Genomic DNA, 21111 nt, shown 5'->3' with positions numbered 1-21111 from the left:
GTGTAACCCCGGCGAGTCCCACACACCAGCAGCAACTGCTTAAAGGGCAGCAAAGGAAACCGGAGACACCTACTGACTCACTGACAGGAAACCACGGTAAAGTAAGAGCTGCAAGTTTAGACCCAGGTGGTCCCGCAGGGATGCTCGGGGGACCTGCCTCCAGCACCCCAGGGCGACGGCCTGGACGCGAGGCCACAGGAGTCCACATCCAGGACCACCCCCACCCCGCGGCTCCGCGTCCCGTGGTATCCATGCCGACCACGGGAAACGCACCCTTACCTTCCCGTCGGCTGTGACCGCGAACAGGGTCTGCTCTCCGCCAATTAGCTGAACGGGCCTGAGGGTGGCCAGGGCTTCGCAGGGAGTGGGCACCTTCACCTTTGCCCCCTCGATGCCCCCGAGCTGGCCCCTGTGGTTATGTCCCCATCCGTAGATCGTGCCGCTGCCGCCGGCAGACAGAGTCCAGTCGTCCGGGCGCCTAGAGCCGAGAGAAGCGAACAATGGACGTGGGCGCTCCCCGTGTGAAGCATGTCCCCGCGTGAAGCGTGTCCCGCGCACGCCGCTCCCGCCGCAGCGACCTGCTCATCCACTGCACCAGCTGCTCGTCGTGCTCCCTCCGGAAGACGTCGTGGCTCTCGTGCAGGACGTCCATGGCCTCGCCATCCGCCATGAGCTCGCGGATCTTCTTCGCCACCTAGACGGCACACAGTGAGGCCACCACACGCCCGTCTCTCAGGACAACGGGACCCCGGGGCGCGCAGGCAGGAGTCCCGGGGGAGGGCAGCTCCGGCACTGGGTCTCAGTGAACAGGAACCAGCAGTCCCTCGCTCCCTGAGGAGGGGCCTCTCCTGAGGGGCACCGCGCACGGGAAGTGTGCTGCGCCTGCAGCACAGCAGCTTCGCACGCCGGTGGAAGAGGAAGACCGCGTTCTGCTCCCCGAAGGCGACTCAGACACCTGCGCGTACCTCGTCGAGAAACAGCCGGGGCAGCGGCGTCCGCCTGTCCAGGGCCACGGCCACGCGGGAGGCCATGCAGTACCTGCGGAACCAGGCCCACTTGTGCGTCTCGGCGCAGCAGGGGAGCGTGTCCAGCTCCAAGTCACAAGCAAGAGCCACCAGCACCTGCAAAGGGTCACACGGTCACGCCGACAATGCGCGCCCAGGCCGCCCTCCGGGGAACAAGGGACTGCTGCGCGCCAGCCGTGCTGACGGTCCCGGCGGCGGAGCTGCTCTGCCCCGCTTCCGGCGACACCCCGACACGCGCCTGCACCGGACGCCCCCGCGCCCCCCCCCCGAGCCACGTTACCTTAAAGAACGGGCTGTGCAGCAGCTGCTTGCCGCCCCGCACGACGGGGTCCTCGTACTCGAACTGCCTCTCCAGGGTCTCCGGGAGGCCTTTCACCAGCGCAGCCAGAGCGCTGCCCGAGAAACTCTGAGGGAACAGCACACTGTAGCCGCGCCCCCCACCCACGTGCTTGGCCTCTATGAGCGAGCGTTCTATTCTATCGGTGCCCTTCGCCCTAAAAAGCGAGTGTGGTGTTCCCAAGTAGGGGAAGACCTGAAAGGACGTGACAAACCCTGGGACGAAAGGGGAGCTACACGACCCTCGGCGCTGGGCCAGTGAGGCAGCTCCCACGGCCCGGCCCTTCCGGCCCCCGCTCCCAGCGTGGTCAGGACCCACAGTCTCTTAACAGGAGCCACCTCATCCAGCGAAACAAAGACTCGTTGTCAAGCCCCACAAACGCAATCCCATGGTCACAGCCACCGAGACGCCTGCCTTCAGAATCAAAGGCCGTCCGCACGCGTGTGTGGAGCAGCACGAGGGCGTCGGCCGTGACAAAGGCTGCCTTATCCTCCTGCCGGCTTCCGGCAGGTCTCCCAGTGGGAAATCTAAACGCCTAATGAATGCAGCTTACGACGGGGTCACAGGTCTAGCACCGGGCGTGGGCTTCCTACCAGGGCGCGCGCCTCCCCGTCGCTGTCCCCCAGCAGCCGGCGGATGTTGACCGACTGTCCAAACTCCGTTGTCAGCAGCTTCCTCAGCCTCTGCAGGGCCCACATTCTGTGACTGGCAGCTGGAGAGAGCAGACAGAAGACATCAGGAGCTCAGCACGGTTCCTCTCGCCCTCGACAGACACGGCGATGAAGACGCCGCCTACCTAAGGCACTGAGCTGTGCGCACGCGGCCAGCGACGCGGCCAGGCGCGGGACGATGCTCCTGTTGGAGGCGAGGTTGAGCCGGAAGTCGAGCAGGCACGTCACCAGGTCCATGGACGGGCAGGAGAGGACACAGCGGTCGGAGAGGAGGTCTTTAGGGCCTGAGGGTGAGCACCACGGACATCCCGTAAGGAGACCCGCATGACCCGCCCGACAGGCTCCCCACGCGGCAGCAGGCAGACCACAGCACGGAGTGTAACGGTGCACCCTCACGGCCAGGAGTCCAGCCTGGGCCCCGCAGCCCCGCACCTGGGCCCCCCGCCCCCCACCTGGGCACCGCAGCCCCTCACCTGCGGCCGGCATGATAGGGTAGACCGTGAAGCGCCAGCCCCACCCATTCACGGACCCGTCGCTGATGAACTTCCACTTCAGCTCATCCCCAGGGATGCGCAGCTCGCTGGACCAGTCGGACCACTCCCGGCCTGCGGGAAGCACACAAGGTAGGCTCTCCCTCCAACACGAACCTCTTCAGAGCCAGTCATTCACGCAGGGTCTGCAGCACGAGGGGCTCCAGCCCAGGCTCTCCAAACTGATGTTACCATGCCTCCAGGGGAGCCCGCCCTTCCACACACACTGCGCCAAGTCCTGGGGAAACTGAGGCAGCAGCCCGGCCCTGACGGAAACGCACACACAACTGCCACGCAGTGTGAGGCAGGCAGGGGCCACAGCCACCCTCGGGACACGGGCCAGCTCAGCACCGAAGGGCTGCCCTCGGGGAGTGGAGCAGCCTGCGGGAGCCCAGGGCCAGGCCGCCATGCGTCACAGCCGGGTCCCTGCCTGGCAGGCTCGGCGGCGTGAGGGAGGGCCCGTGGGACTCTGGGAGCAGAGACCAGCCCCGTGGCCACCCGGCTGAAAGCTACGCTGCGTTTGTGAGGCCCCCAGGGGAAGCCCGAGCGTTCGCAGGTTTACCAGGAGCGGCCGGTGGGGAGGCCCTGCTGGGCGGGGGGGTGGGGGCGGGGGAAGGGAAGGTCAGGGAAGGGCTGCCGGTCCCGCCCCAGATGGAGGATGCAGTCTGGGAAGACGCGCACAGACACTTCCCCTCCCCGGGCCTGGCGTGCTACATCGTTCCCCCCGACCTGAGCGCACGGAGACGATCCGGTTGACGCCGTCCATGACGGTGAGCGGGTCGTGGCGCCTCTCCGTGGAGCACTGCCGGTCAAACTCCACCCGGAGGCCTTCCGCACCTGGCAGGTGAGCAGGGCGGTGAGACCCGGCGGGCACACCTCGGCGAGGCCAAAGCCCCACACACCTGCGCTGTGACCATGGCGCCCACCCACAGACACTACGCAGGACGCCTGTGCTGCACGGCTCCCCGTCACGTTCTCTCCGAAAAGGAGGAGGTTTGTACGAAAGTGAGACGTGAGTCTCATGCAGTTTTAAAGTTCTGTTCTAGAGCCCTGGCCAGCGGCTCGGCTGGCTGGAGCGTCACCCCCTCCACCAAACGGTGGCGGGTTCGATTCTGGTCAGGGCAGAGGCCTAGGCTGCGGTTTCGAGTCCCGGTAGGGGCGCACACGGGAGGCAACCGATCCACATTTCTCTCCCCGTCCCTCTCTCTCAAGTCAACTTTAAAATATCCTTGGGTGAGGACTAAAACGAATTCTGTCCTCTCAGCGGCGATGGCTCCTCCCAGGACGTAACCAGAGGTGCAGCCAGCGGCCCCCCCCTCCCACACACACACCTGGGATCTTCACGGTGCCACTGGAGGAGGTGTCGTCCGTGTAGGGGTGGCTGCTCTCCACCACCACGGGCTGCGAGGACAGGCGGCCGCTCTGCGAGTCAGAGGCCACGTCCTCCAGCTCGGTGACGCAGAGCTCCAGCAGCATGTCCGCCACCTGCAGGGAGGGGCTAGGTCAGGGGCCGCCCGGCAGGTCCCGCTGCAGGACGTGGGGGTCTGAGGACTCTGGTCCAGGACAGGGCTCGGTCTCCTCGCCGACGAAATCAAGACGCACAGGCTCGCAGAGGAGGGGCTGCGAAGCGTGGCGGTGACCAGGGGTGAGGAGCCGACGCGGACACCCGCAGGTGCCGGGGAACACGGAGCCTGTGACGGCAGCCGCGCCTGCTCCCCCGACGAGCGCTGCCCCGGGGAGCCTCGGAACAGGCGCCGGGGAGGAGCCGCCGTGTGGCTGTTCAAACTTAAACCCAAGGTAAAGAAACGACATGTGGGGTTCCCGGGCGCACGGGCCCCGTGTCCAGGCGCCGTGGCCGGGGAGCGGACGCTTCCACGGCAGAAAGTCCTGGTGGACCCAGGCTGCCAAACACCGAGACCGGCGTCACAGCTACAACCGTCACGACACCGTGGTTAGAGCATAGGGTTAGACTCATGGGCAGAAAAGCCGAAATGCACACAGGAATCACGGATGCGGAAAAGCCGCTTCCAAATTTCTGGGAAAAGAGGAATCACTCAATAACTGATATTGCGGCCACGTTTGTCACGCGGGGAAAATAAAGTTGGATCCCACGTATCCCTTCTATCAAGGTAAGTCCCGGATGGCTCACAAAGACAAATGTCATCAATAAAAATAAAGCATAATATGCTAATTAGGCCGGACGACCTTCCGGACGGAACCGGGGCTGCCAGGGAAGTCCAGGTCCCAGGCACCAGAAGGAAGCTGGTGCCGGCAGCCAGGGGAAGGCAGGCCTACTCCTGCACGAATTCCGTGCATCAGGCCTCTAGTCACTGAAATAAGAAAAGTTATTAGAAGTGGGTTGCTTTAAACAGTGCCATGGTTTTCAGCATAAAACAAAATCCAGGAGCCGTACAAGCACTGGTAGGCCTGACACTGTGGATGAGGAACTGCTACATGGCGGACACAGACACGCCAAGGCCCCCGGGGACACGGCAGCCCACGTGACCGCGCAGGGCCTGGCTTACACGGAGCCCCTTCTACCCTGCCGTCTCCTGCATGGAGTCAGTCATGGACAAGACGTGACGTCACAGCACGCCACGGAGAGAAGGCCCCTCCCGCCGTGCTCACCTGGGGGTAGGCGGTGCCCATGCCCGACAGCACGGCCGAGAGCACCTCCCGGCCCCGGTCTCCCGCCCGGCCGCACACGGACAGCTTGAGCAGGTCCACCAGCACCCGGGTGTCGTCGGCGACCAGCAGGCTGGTGAACTCGTCCAAGGCCTGAGGCTCCGGGCCTGAGGCCTTATTCTGGCTCTCCACATCCTGCAAGGCCCCACAGGAAAGGAGGAGCGACATGTGAGAACGCCACCAGCTCACCCGCAAACTCCCGGAGGTAAAGAAGGGCCTTCAGGAGGCGGCGGGACCTGGAGGCCCGGGGAGAAGCAACAGCCTCGGGGCCCCACCACCAGGACCCGTGCTTGAAAGCCACGTCTCGGGCCTCACAGCTGGAACGGGCCCGACCTGGGGGTGGGTGGGAATCGCTGCCTGCATCTCCCTGCGTGTGGGCTCCCGTGACGGCCTTACAGTAACACGTACTTTGCCGTAACTTAGGACTCACACCAAATCGGAGCTGAAAGCCCGCATGCAACCACTAGCACAGCCCCAACGCGGGCACTCAGCACCGGCAGGGGGGACGGAGCATGGAGCAAGGTGTCTGCAGGGTCGCCAGGTGCTCCTCTCCCATGACCCTTGCTGACACACAGCTACTGCCCGCAGTGGGGAACTCTGGCAGACACTCCTGAGCAAGTGGTAAGGATTCCCGTCCCAGGTAAGGCTGCCAATCAATACCACCCTGCCCCCCAGGAGCGCAGAGCCAGTGACCCTCTGTGAGGACTGACGAGACAGCACACCCTGGGGCCCAGACCTGCAAGGACCTGCTGGGACAGGAGCCAGATCTGCGTGGGAGGGATGAGAAGCCCTGGCACGCGGAGTGCACACTGCGGCCAGGAGGGGAGGGGCTGTGCCCAGCTGGCCACCAGCGGAGCAGGGAGCCGCCCGTGTGCTGCCTCTGCAACCCCGTGTGCGGTGAACATGCTTTCAAACGAGACGGCAGGAAGCCCCCTGACCTCTCTGGCTTTGGTCATGGTTTCTGCAATGATGCTGGCAGCTCCCGGGTCATCTGTCACCGGGATGAATGGCCGAGAAGAGGCGGAGGAGGCAGACGGGGTCACGGCGGCAGGGGTCACAGCATCCTCAGAAGAGATCATCTGGTTTCAAAACCGAGGAGGAAGAACTCAGCAATGTGCACACTTCCCAGATGCCCCAAAGCCCTCTGGCCACCTGAGCGCCTGAAGCTGCAGCCACATGTCACCGTGGGGACAAGGCCCCCCCCCCCCCCCCGCGGGGGCTGGGCAGCCGCACCTGGCTCACCCCTGCTCCCAGGGCACCTAGCGACACCAGGACAGGTTGCAGGAAGAGACTAAAGTGAGCTCACATCTCTTCAAGCTGGAGTTAGCCCCCAAATAAGCTATAAAATATTTTGGTTTTTAAGAGGCATAAGGTTTCGTAATTGCAGACTTGATGACTATGGACTTGCATTTAGCATCTTTTTAAAAGAATAAGTCAAGTTCCATTTAATGCTTAAAAAAGCCTCCTTTAAAAAAAAGCATTTTCTAATTCGAGCCCGAAGTCACAGCAACAGGCAGAAAGGACACAGGAATGAAGTGGGACAGTGACCTGGACCCTCCTGCCCTCCCCTGACTGATGTCACTTCACTCACTTCCCCTCGCTTCTCCTGCCAGGGACTGGGGCTCGGTCTGTCCTCGGGGTCAGCAGCCAGCAAGCACGCCTCTCCGCTCACGGGACTGGCCGTGGCGGACGCCTCTGAAGGGGGTGCCGAGGAGGAGAAGGAGGGGCACTCCGGAGTGATCATGCCGGCCGGCATCAGGGCCCCCACCACGGCGTCTCTGTCAGGAGGGAGGGGGCCTGGTGAGCCGCCTTCCCCGCGAAGGACAGCGGCAGGAGGCGGGCGGGCACCGGGAAGGTCGCCCTCGTTTCCACAGGACACACGGTAACAAGTTTTGGAAAAACACGGAACGTTATCACAACGTACTCACTGCCTGGAAGCTAAAACAGTTACTCCTGATCCTACGTACCCAAACGCCCACAGTGGTAACGAGAAAACTGCCGAGCACCAACACCACAGCAGAGCAAGCCCTGGGTCCCCGGGAAACCCGACGGCCCTGCCAGAGCCCACGGGCATTCTGGTGGGAGCTGCAGCCAGGGCGGCTCCAGGAGCAGCAGGACCCACGTCCTCTCAGGTCTGCACCTGCCGCTCCCGAGGTGCCCCTCCACGCCCCGGCCCCTCGCCATGACCACCGAGAGGCTAGACAGCAGCCGTGAAAGGCTGGAAAACATCCACTTATCCAACGCTGCCCTGGGGAGTGTCTGAGGAAGGGGACAGGGGTCTGAAGCATTCCTGAGCACCAGCGTCAACAATGCTTCCGCTGCCCCCATAGTCATGCTTGGCGTTCACGGGCCAGAAAGAGGAACATGATGCCCGCTGACTGGCTTTCTGACTCCTGTTTCAAGTACCAAAGTGTACGGGACCCGAAACAGTGTCTAAAGACAACACACCAGTCTTTGAAACATCTGATTAATCAAAAAGCCACACAAACCCAATGTTACATGACGGCGGGATTTCAAAAGCTAGCAAACCGGCCCACCTGGCATACGTGATCTGCAAGGCGTTGAGCACGTGAGACAAGGCCTGCTGCTTGGCCAGGTTCCCGTCCAGGGACAGGAGGGTCTTGGCGAGGGAAGGGCGACCAGGCTTAGAGCTGCCCGCACCGCTGAGCTTATTACTGGCAGCAGAAGACTCGGCATCAGAAGGCACACCTGAAGAGAGAAGGAACATTTGGGTTTGATTTTTTTTTAAGATCACATTTTGTTCTGTTTTTGTAATTCAATCTTCCAGTTTAGTTCCAAAACACATTGCAATCTGCATTTTGCTATTTCACAGATGAGGTATTAGGTTCATGAATGGTCTTTAAGAGTAAAAAAATTTCCTTTATTTTATTTATACTCTATAAAGGAGCTATTTTCAGCAAAGTTTTACTGTAACCGCAAAACAATGTAGATACTTTTGCAAATGCATGAAACAGTGACTAAAAAAAAATCTCAAAATTTTATAGAATCATAAACCCAAACACCCAAGAAGCGCAATGAACTGCAAGCATGAAAACCACGAAGATAACAACCCCGAGGCACGCTGTCATGAAACTGCTCAACCCCAGGGATGAAAAAACACCTTAAAGCCATCCGAGGAGAAGGACAGGTTGTGTGTAAGAGAACAAGGATGAAAACGACAGCAGATTCTCAGGGAAAGAAGGCACGTTAGGAAACCACGGGGCCAGGTCTCTAACGCAGCGGAGGAAAAGCTGCCAACCTGGGCTCTACACCCAGCCACGCCCTGCTGCAGAGAGAAGCAGAGGGAGACGCGCGAGGTGCTGGAGGAGCGGCACGGGCGCCCGGACTGCGGCCTTCACAGGCGCCATGTCACCGCGAGGGAGACGACACCAACCACGCACGGCTCGCTGTGTGTCAGCTTCGCGGAGCAGAGCGGCTGAGGCGCCCAGCAGCCGGCACGATGCCTGTGCGCGTCGGCTGTGACTACAGTCCTCCCGTGAGCACGCGCACAGCACAGACCCAGCATCGCACGCCTCCTAAGGTCCCATGCCAGCTGCAGGGTCCCGCGGCGTGCACCACGGTCCCCCGTGGCTTTGGTGCAGAAGGGATGCCACCACGACCTCTGACCTGGGCACGAGGGACTTCCTAGGAGGACCCCCACCAAGCCAGTCAGCTACCTAGATAGGAAGCACCCAGCGGGTCCCTCGCCGTCTGGAACAGGACGGGCTCGTGCACAGAGGGCGTCGCCACGTCGACCGTCGTCCAGGCCACGCTGTGCGAGGACCCGCAGGCCACGCGTGTGACCTTCTGGCCCTCCAGGCCCTGCACGAGGGTGGGCTTCCTGTTCACGGTGGTCGTGCCGTTGCCCTGCTGGCCGTGGTCGTTGTCGCCCCAGGCGTAGACCTGTTCGGCGGGAAAAACCGATTTTCCCACGTTTCAGAACCTTCCTTTAAGCGCCCTCCGCCATCCCTGCCCGACTCTAAGCGATCGCCCCTGAACATCATCCCTCCCACGAGCTCCCGTCTCTGCGAGAGGCGGCGGGAGGTCTCCTCTTCCACGACGGCGATCACCTTTCCCCTCCACTGCGCACAGGGACGCGCTCACACGCAGTGGCTGCGTTTCCAAGCACAGCAGTGCCCGACCCACGATCTGTTTCCCCGGTCCCAGTGCCCTCTGCCCACCGCAGTCACCGCCACTCCCTCAGCCCAGGCGCCAGGCAGGAGCGCCTGGACAGACGCCCGTCCCTGGCAGGGCCACCAACACCCACCCACCCAGACGGGGACAAGACAGACACCCCTGAACCTAACGTGCACACCTCTAGGATTTGGGAGAAAGCCGAGTCCCCAGAGAAAACCCACGCAGACAGGAGCCCCTGCACACCCCACGCAGGCAGTGGCCTGGCCTGGAACTGGTTTTCTTCTCATCATCCTTCTATCAAACGGCGCTGACAGCACATCCCAGCTCAGCGCGCGCTCCCCCTGGACACAGGGGCTCGCCACGCCCTCGCTTACCTGCCCTGCGTCCGTGACCGCCAGGCAGTGCAGGGCCCCGACGGCCACGTGCACGATCTTCTTCCCTCGTAGCCCTTCCACCACCTGCGGCTTCCGCACATGCACGTCCGAGCCGTGGCCCAGCCTGAAGTAGTCCCCCTTGCCCCTGCGGGAGGTCCACGGTGCACGTGAGCCCTGGCTGGCGCTGCTCAGCGGAGAGCGCGTCAGCCGTGGACTGAAGGGTCGCGGGTTCGATTCTGGTCAAGGGCACATGCCTGGGTTGCAGGCTGGATTCCCAGCCCCAGTTGGGGCATGTGCAGGAGGCAACCCATCGATGAATTGATGTCTCTCTCACATCGATGTCTCTCTCCCACTCCCTCCCCTCTCTCTAAAAATCAATGAAGAAAAAATATCCCTGGGTGAGGATTCACCAAAAAGCAAAAACGCAAAACCAAACTGGTGTGCTTCAGTACAGTTACAGCCTGCAACACCCGACAGGGAAGCATTCCTGGTTAGGGCCCTGGAGTGGCATGAGGGCAAGGCCACCCGAGCCGCGGGCGTGAAATCCTGCCTAAGTCAGCACACCACGCCCTGCTGGCGAAAGCCTAGTGGCGTTCCAAGGTTGAAATTACTGACGTAGGCTCCACATAAAGGGACTGAAAGCGCGACAAGTGACCTGGAATGCCGCCCGGGCGTCCCTGGCGGTGGCCTGCTTGCTCGCGCTGCTCTGGGCCCTGATGCTCACGCTAAGCCTGTCCCTCTGCCCAGGTCAGCTGGTGCCCGCGCCCCTCGGGTTTCATAAAACCAGCTTCACAAGAGACACCAGGCCCTGAAGAAGGCAGAGGAGCCCGGGACAGACTCCCCTCCGCAGGACGGACAAGTGGCTCCCAGGCCCTCTGTTCTTTCCCAACCACCAATGACGGCGGGAACTGCCTCCGAGCCTGCGGGCCCCCCACGTGGAACAGGGAGGATGCAGACGTTCAGTGAGCAGGGACCGAGAGGCTCAGCACCCCCCGGGCACGGAGAGGGCGCACGCCCGCATGGCCCGCACACCGGCGGGGCAGGCGGTACCTACCACGTCCACACCACTCCCGACTTGGTGAGCGCCAGGGAGAACTGGGCGCCGCACTCGATCTGGCACACGCCCTGTCCGTTCAGCCTCTCGATGTTCTGGGGGACGTTACAGCCTTCACTTCCTCCCCGGCCCAGCTTTCCAAAGTCGCCGTCGCCCCAGGAAAACACCAAGCCTGGGGGAGGGAGAACCTTCAGCCGGGTCCCAGGGTCCCACCCCGGGACGGAGCGCGGCCGGCTCACCTTCGTCGGTCAGAGCCAGTGTCTGCGCGTCTCGGCTCCCGCAGGCGACCTGGATCACTCTGTGGCCCAGGAGGACTTTCACCTGCGCGACCACAGGGGACAGAGTCACGCACGGCTCTGGGGCAGCGGGGAGACCTGTCCAGACCCGAGCACACGCTCCCGAGGCCGGCACAGGCGGGCGCTCACCATCTTGGGCTTCAGCTGCGTCGTGTTGTCCCCGTGCCCCAGCCGGCCGTACTCCCCGAGGCCCCAGGTGTAGAGCTCGCCGCTGGAGGTGAGGGCCGCGCTGTGCGAGCTCCCGCAGGCGATGTCCCGGATGCGCTTGGTCTTCAGGGCCTCGATCAGCCGCGGCTTGTCGCAGTTCCTGGAGCAAACGAGCAACGTGCCTGACCAACCCGGCTCGTGTGTGAAGAGGAAAAAAGGAGCCCTAGCTGGTGTTGCTCAGTGGATAGAGCGTCGGCCTGCAGACTGAAGGTCCAGGGTTCAATTTCTGGTCTGGGCACCTGCCCGGGGTGCGGGCTCGATCCCCAGTGGGGGGCGTGCAGGAGGCAGCTGATCCATGACTCTGTCATGATGGATGTTTCTCTTTCTCCCTCTCCCTTCCTCTCAGAAGTCAATAAAGATAGATTAAAAAAAAGGCCGAAGCCGGTTTGGCTCAGTGGATAGAGCGTCGGCCTGCGGACTGAAAGGTCCCAGGTTCGATTCCGGTCAAGGGCATATACCTTGGTTGCGGGCACATCCCCGGTAGGGGGTGTGCAGGAGGCAGCTGGTCAATGTTTCTCTCTCATCGATGTTTCTAGCTCTCTATCCCTCTCCCTTCCTCTCTGTAAAAAAATCAATAAAATATATATTAAAAAAAAAAAAAAAAGGAAAAGGAGGAGGACATCTACACGGACAGATCTACACGGACAGATCGACGTAACAGGACCCAGCCTTCAATACAGAACAGGGAGGCGAAGGCACGCTCACAGCTGCTGCTCTAAGGCAGCTTCGAGTCCCCTTCTCACGAGGAAGGTCCTGTTTACTCCTCTGCAGAACCGCACGCCAAGCCTGCGCCACGGTGCTGGTGACAGGCTCTGTGCGGCAGGGCGAGGGAAGGGCCCTTACATGCGGCTGAAGTGGCCCAGCTTGCCGTCGTCCCCTTCGCCCCAGGAGAACACCTTCCCGTCGACCGTCAGAGCCGTGGCGTGCCGGCCGCCTGCAATTCACAAAGGTGTGGGCTCTCAAAGGTGGGCACACACAGGCCACAGGTAACCACCCATTCGTTCTGCCCGGTGTGCAGCATGCACGTCTCAGGGGACAAATATGTAGACTAAGGGAGCTTTTATTAAGATACAAAGTTGAAATCTGAGAATTTCACTTGCAAAGAAGCAGCAAAACAACCTTGTTAACGGGCTCCTGTGCATTGTCTGTGAAGACCACTCGTCAGGGGAGAGGAGGACAAGCAGGTCTGTGACCAGGCAAACCACCACATGCCCGGAGAGCACGCGTCTGAGACGCCCGCGGGGTCACTTAAGCAAACGCCACCACCGGCAGTTCAGGCGCTCCCTGCACTCTCCCCACGAGGACCCTCCCAGCCCTCCCCCCGCCCCGGGCCTGGGCCCTCCCTGCCAGCTCCTGGGCTCCCGCCGCCTCGTCCTCACTGGCAGGACCAGGGGAGGGCAGCACTGAGGTTGCCCAGAGGGGACGGAGACAGAGATGGGACAGGCGGGGCTCTGGGCGGCCAGCTGTCCCTGAGGGTGGGCACAGAGGACCGGCCCGCTGACCTGGCACAGAGCGGCTGTACTGGCCAGGACCCACCCCAGGCTTCAGCGAAAACGGACCGTGCCCTTCGCTCGGCCTCTGTCCCGGGGCCTCTGCCTCGAGGTGTGAGCCTCACTCTTGTACAGACACAGCGCAGTCCCCTGCTCAGGCCTACACAGCGCTGGCAGGGCTGGCCGAGCGGCAGGAGCTGCCTTTCTAAGGGCTTCTCTTCCCACTGGGGCTCGAAAGGCGACAGGCCCTCCCCCAGCAAGGACACCCCCCACAGCGTGTGCAGGCGGGGTCAGAGGCGCTGGGTCGCCGAGCCGGGGTGGGGCACGGGAGGCCCCTCAGAGAGAGCTGCTGAAGGGCCCCAGGTTTGCAGGTACCTGAGTGCACGGCCACCTTCTTGACCACGTAGCTGCTGAGCGCCGGGACCTGCCGGGGGATGGGCACGGTGCCGCTGGACATGCCCAGCCCCAGCCGGCCGTTGGTGGCCTCGCCGCAGGCGTACACCTTGCCCTCCACGGTCACTGCGGGCAGAGCGGGGACAGAGCTCAGCTCAGACACCACTGCGGGTTCTCGGTGCGGAGCACAAGGGACCCGTTTTTCATGCAGGAGGCAGCATACCTGCAAACAGACTCTTAGAGCCACCCGCCACCTGCACGACATTCAGAGCCGACAGCGTCTCCGAGAACGAAGGAACCTTTATCTGGGACAGGACGTTTTAGTAAAACCTTTAAGACGACCAGTAACATAGCAGACGACACGAGGAGTCACGCGGTTGGCATGACGACGCTGACCAGAGGTCACTTCTCTGGGCACACGGGGCCCGAGGCTGGCCGGTGTGCGGAGCCCTCCCCGCCCCCCCCCCCCCCCCCCCCCGAGACAGCTCCGGGCACAGGTACCTTGGAGCCCTTGAGGCCGCCCAGCTGGTCCTTGTCGTTCAGGCCCCACACGAACACTTTGGTTCTGATTGTGGCCGCCGACTCCAGGCCCGCAGCCTTCTTCCTGATGAGGCTGCCGGAGGAGAAGGGCCGTTGAGATGGAAAATGTTTAAGAGCGACAAGGAAAGCCGCCCGGAGCACACGGCTCGCTGATTCCCATCGGAAACAACGTCCTAACACCGTGAGCCTCGAGTCACCCAGGAATCAGCCTGCACAGCTCAGATGCCTGCCTCCCCGCCCGACGGCTTTGCATACAGGGACTCAGTTCCCGCCTGTTCCGGTGGAGAGCTCTGTGCCGAGCAGCACAGCTGCCTGCAGACGAGCAGCCGCCCGGCGCCTCCTCACACAGCTCCTACCATCCCTGGAGAAGAGCCCAGTGGGCCGGCACTGTGGCCATGTCCCCAAGCCCAGACACGGGCCAGGTCGCTTTCCCCAGAGAAAGACTGTCGCAGACGTCCCAGAGCCTCCGAGGCGCGCTCTTCCTGTTTGCTCTGCCAGCGCACGGCCAGCTGGGCTGCCACCGCGTCCAGTAGGCGGCCCATGGAGGCCCCTCCTGCCCTCCGCGCTGCAGGGCTCATCGGCAGCACGCCGCCTCGACCTCGGGACACAGCACCCGGGCCTGATGCCTGACGCGCTCCTTCTGTGCTCGAGGTTCTTGGCTTCCGTGCGCTTTGCTGTCTGTGAGCTGGGACGGAACCCAAGGTCCCAGAGGCCAGGCCCAGTCCCGCCGACTTCCCGAGACAGGGCTGCAGGGTGTGGGGGGACGTAGGAGAGCTCCCCTCTGACACAGGCACAGGTTGGACCCCCGGTGGGGTGCATATGGAGGCAGCCGATCGATGTTTCTCCTCACACTGATGTCTCTCTCTGCCTCTCTCTCCCTTGCTCCCTCTCTAAGTCAACGTGGTAAATTTTATGTACATCTTATAACAAAACTTTCAATTTAAAAGTAAACAATCAAGTATTCAGCAAAGCAAGTTGTCAAATACTCCCCATGCCATGCCACGCCCACAGGAAGCAGGTAGGGACAGCTAAAAGGGAACTACAGGGTATACGCCAGGGTTAACTGTGATTCCGGCAGGAAGACTAAGTTTTTATTTCCTTATTTAAAAGGCATCTTCCTAAACACAATGCGTTTCTACACCCAACACTTCCCTGAGTTAAATCGATCGGTAACTGTCAGCACACGACGCATGTGCCCGACACGCCGGGGTGTCCTCGCCACCCGGAGACCCGGCACGAACCCCGGCCCCGCGCTCACCTCCCGGCGCCGCCCTTCTCGTCCTCCTCCTCCTCGTTGTCGGAGGCGAGGAAGGGCACGGCGGCCCAGTCCTCCTCCTCCGCGCGCACGCGCCCCAGCAGCACGAGGCCGTGGATCTTGCAGTCGATGCCCGAGCTCCGGCACTGTTTGATGGCGATCTCGATGTACCTGTGGTACTGGACACGCACCGGGAGCTGCAGACCCGGGGCCACGCCCTCCCCGAGTGCCGAGGACGGGGCAGCGTGGACGCGTGCTAAGGTGCATCCTGTCCCTACGACCCGGAGACCCCCCAGTCGGGGGGCAGGTCGGGGTGGGAGGCCGGGGACTCAGGGTCTGTCTCACAGACATGAGGTGCCACGAGCCCGCTGTGTGGCCGGCAAGCCTCTGCCTTCACGATGCTTCAGACGTGACAGACGTGACTGCCTACCACTGGAGGGGACAGAGCAGAGCCCAGGACTCCGTCCCCTCACTGAGCAATCACAGCCTACGACCTATTCAGCGCAGCCTGGAGGCCCCTCGGCGTGAAGACGCGCCCTGCGTCGGGACCCCGTGGCCGCAGGAAATCGTGCTCAGATGAGAGCGGCACACGTGCCGGGTGCCTGCGGGGCGCCAGGCCACTTCCCACCGCGGTGAGGACGACGCAGGCATGGAGACGGCCCCGCCCGTCACTCACCTCTGTGCAGTCGCTCAGCAGGGACACCGTGGTGTCGGTGGGACTGATGTTGATGGTCTTCAGCTCAATGAGGTTGTTTAGGGAGTTCCCGCCTAGGACAGGAAGGGAGACGAAGCATCAGACCAGGAGATCTCATTCTCTGACGGAGGGCACGCGGAGCCCACGCCCTCGGCTACCTGACACCACGACCAGGGAGGGCATGTAGCTGCTGTCCGCAGGGTCGACGGTCATTTTCAGTCTGTGAACCAGGACGTCGGGGAAAATCTCCAAGCGGATCCAATGCTGAAACAAAAAGCAACCCCCGTCAGTAAGGTCCAGCTCTACTTTAGCTAAGATCCCACCAGTAAAGCTGAACCTGCACGGACTGTAAACCCCATCGTGTGGCCTGAGACAGCCTCTCCTCCGAGCTCCTCCCTCCCTCGCTTCTGAGCAGAAACGGGTTAGGCTCTGACCTGGGGGTCCCTGACAGCCCTCAGACGTGGGCCACAGAAAACACGAGTCCAGTGGGGAGAGAGCCCTTGCTCCACATCTGCCCTGCGTAGCCCTGTGATCTCCCCCCCCCCCACATAAGTGCAAACACACAACATTCCACAGGCCAACACGTGTGCTAGGACATGTGAGAGGAACTTCTGATAAGAGCAGCATTGGGACGGGATGCTGCAGGAGGTGGAGTAAAACATGACCCCCGTTACACCTCTTGCTAGTGGGTCGTTAGACAAAAACTATCACCCATATTGTTTAAAACCTCGGACAATGAAAACTGGATGGTGGCTGAAACCGGTTTGGCTCAATGGATAGAGCGTTGGTCTGCGGACTGAAGGGTCCCAGGTTTGATTCCAGTCGAGGGCATGTACATTGGTTGCGGGCACATCGCTGGTGGGGGGTGTGCAGGAGGCAGCTGGTCGATGTTTCTCTCTCATCAATGTTTCTAGCTCTCTGTCCCTCTCCCTTCCTCTCTGTAAAAAATCAATAAAATATATTAAAAAAAAAAAAAAAAAAGACAAACATCAGTTTAAAAAAAAAAAAAAAGAAAACTGGATGGTGTATTTAGAAAAATTAGAAACTGCCCTGGCAGGTTTGGCTGTTTAGTGTTGTCCTGCAGACCTGAGGGTCTCAGGTTCGATTCCTGGTCAAGGGCACGGACCTCAGTTGCAGATTCAGTCCCCAGTTCCGGTTTGGGCATGTGCAGGAGGCAGCCAGTCCATGTGTCTCTCTCGCTTACAAGTTCCTCTCCCTCTCCCTCTCCCTCTCTCCTCCCCTCCTCCCTACCTTCCACTCTTGTCTGAAGGTTGATGGAAAAAATATTCTCAGGTGGGGATTTAAAAATTAATAAAGTATAATCCTGTATAATAAAAGGCTAACATGCAAATTGTCCCCTCGACTGGGAGTTCAACCGAGAGTTCGATCAGGGGGTGGGGGCAGTCCCCAACCCTGATGGGGGAGGGGCCAGCCACCCCACCTGTGCATGAATTTGTGCACTGGGCCTCTAGTAATAATAAATTGAAGTGTGCACTGAGCCCTGATGGGCCATCGGAAGCAATATGACTGAGTGGCTTCCACGTCCACAGGAAGCTCTGAGGTGAGGCGTCAGGACAGGGTCCGGGGCCGCCGCCCTACCTTGCCCTGGGACCCGGAGGACTGCCAGCAGGGCTCGCTGCCGTCAATGAGCCGCGAGGCCTGGTTCACGGAGGAGGACACGTGCAGGCTCTTCACCATGCGGGACCAGCTGTCCAACAGCGCGCCCGGCTGGCTGCTGGGGCACCGCTTCAGCTGCTTTCCTGAGCGGCCGCAGAAGACGGCCGACTGTCCTGAGGGCGGTGACAAGCGTTAGAGTGTGTGCTGCACACCAGGAAGCAAAGCATGGTACACAGTGAGGAGCTTCCTCCTTTATGCATACACTAGAGGCCCGCACCCTAGTGCGGGGGACCCTCAGCTCGGCCTGCACCCTCTTGCAGTCTGGGAGCCCTCGGGGGATGTCCACCGGCTGGCTTAGGCCCACTCCCCGGGAGATCGGGCCTAAACTGGCAGTCAGACATCCCTCTGGCAGCCCGGGAGCCCTCGGGGAGCAGGCTTAAGCCGTTAGTCGGACTTCCTTAGCGCTGCCGCAGAGGCGGAGAGCCTCCTGCCACCATCACTGTGTTGGCCAGCCATGAGCTGGCTTCTGGCTGAGCGGCGCTCCCCCTGTAGAAGTGCACTGACTACCAGGGGGCAGCTCCTGCATTGAGCATCTGCCCCCTGGTGGTCAGTGTGTGTCATAGCGATGGTTGTTCCACCGATTTGCATATTAGCCTTTTATTATAGAGGCTGTACACATACATATACACACATATACATATTAATTTCAGAAAAGGAGAGGGAGAGAGACAGAAACATCAATGATAAGAGGGAATCACCAATCGGCTGCCTCCTGCACACCCCCTACTGGGGATCAAGCCCACAATCCGGCCATGTGCCCTAACTGGGAATCGAACCCTGACCTCCTGGTTCATGGGTTGATGCTCAAACACTGAGCCACATCGGCCGGGCGAAACACAAGCGAACAAACCCCGTGGCTCTAGTTCCCGTGGCCCCCACCGTCTGCGGGCAGGCTGTCCTTCCGGCCCCACCGTGGACACGGGGTGCTCACGGCACACACGCGGGCACGAGGAGCACAGAGCACAGTGGTGCCGTCCTGCCCCGTTCGGAGCCGGCCCCGCCTCACCTGGCTCGTTGATCCTGCCGAACGTGTGCCTGGGGCTGTGCCTCCGGGCCTTGAAGCACGGCTCACAGAAGTCAAAGTCCTCGCAGTTCCTGCACTTGAACCTGGGCCCGTGGATGGGGAACACCTGGCAGCCGTCGCACCTGCTTCAGGAGAGGAGGTCACGTACTGCCCTTCGTTCCCACGAGAGCCAGCCCCCCGCGACCTGCGGCCGACAGACACTCACGTGACGCCGGGGTGCACGCTGGGCACCAGCTCCATCTCGGAGAGCAGCCCGGTCCAGTGGGACTGCTGCGGGAAGTCCACGATGACGTCCTTCCCGTTGGCGCTGAAGGCTGGGGACAGACATGCCTGGGTGCCTGCTCCAGAAGCGCCCACACCCACAGCTGAGGCCACCCTCACCGTGCGACGTCCTACGTGGCATGGAGGTCTCACGCGGAGAGCCTCTCTCCGAGCCCTGTGACACGCCAGGACCAGCTAGCCCGTGCGCCAGAAGTCACTTCACATACGGAGGGGCCTGGGGCACGCATCAGGCCCACGGAGGCTCACTGTGCGCTGCTCTCTAGCTGGACCCCTGACCTCCCCGCAGGAAGGCTGGCTGGCTCTTCACGACCCCATGCCCCATGCAGTGCGCCCGGGAACAGCCACGGCAATCCAGTCACCCCTCGCCCTTGGACGAGCGCTCACTCGGAGCGTTCGCGTCTACATCAGGTTCTTATTCCTCAAGTCTCCCGGGCCTGACTTTAGAGCTCTTTGCTGAGAAAGATGCCCAGCTAAAGTGTGAGCATCTGCCCTGCCCGGGCAGCACTGCAGGGTGTGGCTAACCCGCTGTTCGCAGCAGGAGCGTTTTCCATGATGCTCAGAACAGAGCGGGACTTGTCTATGGACGGAAGGAGTTTACAGGTAAAATTAAAGCGCACGCATACTTAATTTAACTTCTCACGCAACTGTCCAAGCGGACACACGTGCCTGCTAAAGTATGCCACTTGTCTGATCTAAAACCTCAACATCACGTCAAGCGTAAACGGAGTTTTGTGTTTCCAGTCCCTTCCTCCCATCACTCGCACATTTCCGTTCGTAAACTTGGTCCGGCGTTTCTATAAAGCATGCAGAAAAAGGGAAAAATGGCCCCAGTCCGAGGGAGCTGGCCAGCCGCTCACACGGGCCGCTGGGCAGGCTGCTGGACAGAGCATCCCAGACAGGCCACCCTGGGACGGCCGGGTCGAGTCACAGAACCACAGGCACGTCTGGTCAAGTTCAAGTCGCTCCAAACCAACAGCTAGGCCCCGCCCGGCGGCCAGGGCCCCCTGCCTCCTCCAGGAACTTCCTCCTGCTCCATCCTCTCTGCCTTCTGGGGAGTACTTCCTGCGTTTCCCATTCTTCGCATTCCCCGCTTCCTTCAACCTTCCCCCAAGTGTCCGCAGAGGCCCTGAGCTCCGGGGCACGCGCCCTCCCCACTGCCACGACGGGCCCCGCCGGGAGCAGGACGACAGAGCCCGGCTGGCGTGCCCCGGCGTTCCTCACGCACCTCTCCCCGTAAGCGAGGAAACAGTCTCCGTGAGCTGAGAAAGCGAGCACTTGGCGCTGCCGTCAGGGCGTTACCTTTCACGATGCCCACGCTCTGGTGCGTCACGGAGCCCCACTTGTACTTCGGAGTGGTCACCGCGGCTTTGACCCGCACCTTGTCTCCGATCTTGATGTGGGCGGGGAAGCTCGGGGGAGGGTAGCCTAGAGATGCGACGGAGGAGCCGAGGTGAGCACGGCGGGCGCTGCTGGGCCGGGGGCGGGGGCGCGGGGCGCAGGCGGGGCTCACCCAGCAGCTCCACGTGGATGTACCGCACCCAGTAGGTGCCCCCTTTGTGCTGCCAGTCGCTCTGCACGTTGAGGTCGTGCAGCCCGTCGCGGTCCAGCTTGATCACCTTGCCCACGTCTCCCTCGCACACCTCCTCGTACGTCCGGCAGCACCGCACCATCATGCCCACCTCAAGTGACAACCAATGGGAAGTCAGCCCCGCGTGCGGCCGAGGAGGTGGCCGCGCGAGCAGCGTCACTGCTCCCGGGACGGTTCCTCCCCACGGAGCACCAAGCCTTTCTCGCTGAGCGGAACCAGCGCTCCGGGGAAGCCGCGGGCTCGCGGTTGGGGCAGGAAGCGCCCCGGGGAGCCTGGGCCCCCTTGTGCCATAAGGCGAGGGAGCGAGCAGAGCTGGGTGGTCACACAAAGGAACACCCCGACCAAGAGGAAGGAGGGCCGGGGCACACCAAGCCCCGAGGGCACACGCGTGTCGGCCGTGAGAAAGGGCTGGTGCCCCCGTACGCACAGGGCACCATCTCCGCTCAGGACACCCAGCACGTCCCTTCCTTTCCTCTATAAACCGTGACAGAGCAACCGCTGACGTGGCAGCTTCACGCCAAAGAGAGCACGCCGGCAGTGAGGTGGGAGGGATGGCAGAGCCGGGCCCACAGGGGTGAGCGCGGGCCCGACGGCCACTAGAGACCAACAAGCAGGGCTTCCGGGCAGGCGACGCTGGGCCTGGGGCTCGGCCCTGCTCCCCGCCCCGGCCCTGCCCCCACCCACCCAGGCCACAGCCTCCACGGTACATGCTGCTCGCCCCGCGGCCTCTCACCTGGATGTTCTCCCGCACGTACACGGCGTAGTCGTCGTTGCTCAGGAAATCCGCCCGCTTCTTGTACGTCTGGCTCTCCGTCACCACGGCACCGGAAGACTGTGAAGTGAAAGGTCAAG

At 61.9% G+C, this 21111-nt stretch overlaps 1 protein-coding gene across 2 annotated transcripts in view; it reads right to left on the bottom strand.

Annotated features, from left to right (window-relative positions):
* HERC2 (HECT and RLD domain containing E3 ubiquitin protein ligase 2) overlaps window positions 1-21111 on the bottom strand; it is a 71592-nt gene that overhangs the window by 9297 nt on the left and 41184 nt on the right. For both annotated transcript variants that reach the window (XM_079800860.1, XM_079800861.1), the window contains 31 exons: window positions 20993-21091; window positions 20182-20350; window positions 19971-20096; window positions 18595-18703; window positions 18372-18511; window positions 17288-17478; window positions 15847-15952; window positions 15671-15762; window positions 14998-15173; window positions 13701-13812; window positions 13423-13504; window positions 13182-13325; window positions 12160-12250; window positions 11239-11416; window positions 11053-11134; window positions 10814-10985; window positions 9760-9904; window positions 8926-9151; window positions 7786-7957; window positions 6840-7026; window positions 6187-6327; window positions 5192-5383; window positions 3895-4048; window positions 3293-3400; window positions 2507-2638; window positions 2159-2317; window positions 1956-2074; window positions 1306-1431; window positions 966-1121; window positions 579-694; window positions 280-478 (listed from right to left, as the gene is read on the bottom strand). In XM_079800860.1, coding sequence (XP_079656986.1) covers window positions 280-478; window positions 579-694; window positions 966-1121; window positions 1306-1431; window positions 1956-2074; window positions 2159-2317; window positions 2507-2638; window positions 3293-3400; window positions 3895-4048; window positions 5192-5383; window positions 6187-6327; window positions 6840-7026; window positions 7786-7957; window positions 8926-9151; window positions 9760-9904; window positions 10814-10985; window positions 11053-11134; window positions 11239-11416; window positions 12160-12250; window positions 13182-13325; window positions 13423-13504; window positions 13701-13812; window positions 14998-15173; window positions 15671-15762; window positions 15847-15952; window positions 17288-17478; window positions 18372-18511; window positions 18595-18703; window positions 19971-20096; window positions 20182-20350; window positions 20993-21091 — 4401 coding nt within the window. The remainder of the gene's footprint in view (window positions 1-279; window positions 479-578; window positions 695-965; window positions 1122-1305; window positions 1432-1955; window positions 2075-2158; window positions 2318-2506; window positions 2639-3292; window positions 3401-3894; window positions 4049-5191; window positions 5384-6186; window positions 6328-6839; window positions 7027-7785; window positions 7958-8925; window positions 9152-9759; window positions 9905-10813; window positions 10986-11052; window positions 11135-11238; window positions 11417-12159; window positions 12251-13181; window positions 13326-13422; window positions 13505-13700; window positions 13813-14997; window positions 15174-15670; window positions 15763-15846; window positions 15953-17287; window positions 17479-18371; window positions 18512-18594; window positions 18704-19970; window positions 20097-20181; window positions 20351-20992; window positions 21092-21111) is intronic.

The sequence above is a fragment of the Cnephaeus nilssonii genome (assembly GCF_951640355.1).
Source record: "Cnephaeus nilssonii genome assembly, contig: SUPER_24_unloc_1, whole genome shotgun sequence".
NCBI classification, from domain to species: Eukaryota; Metazoa; Chordata; class Mammalia; order Chiroptera; family Vespertilionidae; genus Cnephaeus; species Cnephaeus nilssonii.
The sequence above is the reverse complement of the archived record's forward strand: the minus strand, read 5'-3'. Positions and strand labels throughout refer to the sequence as shown.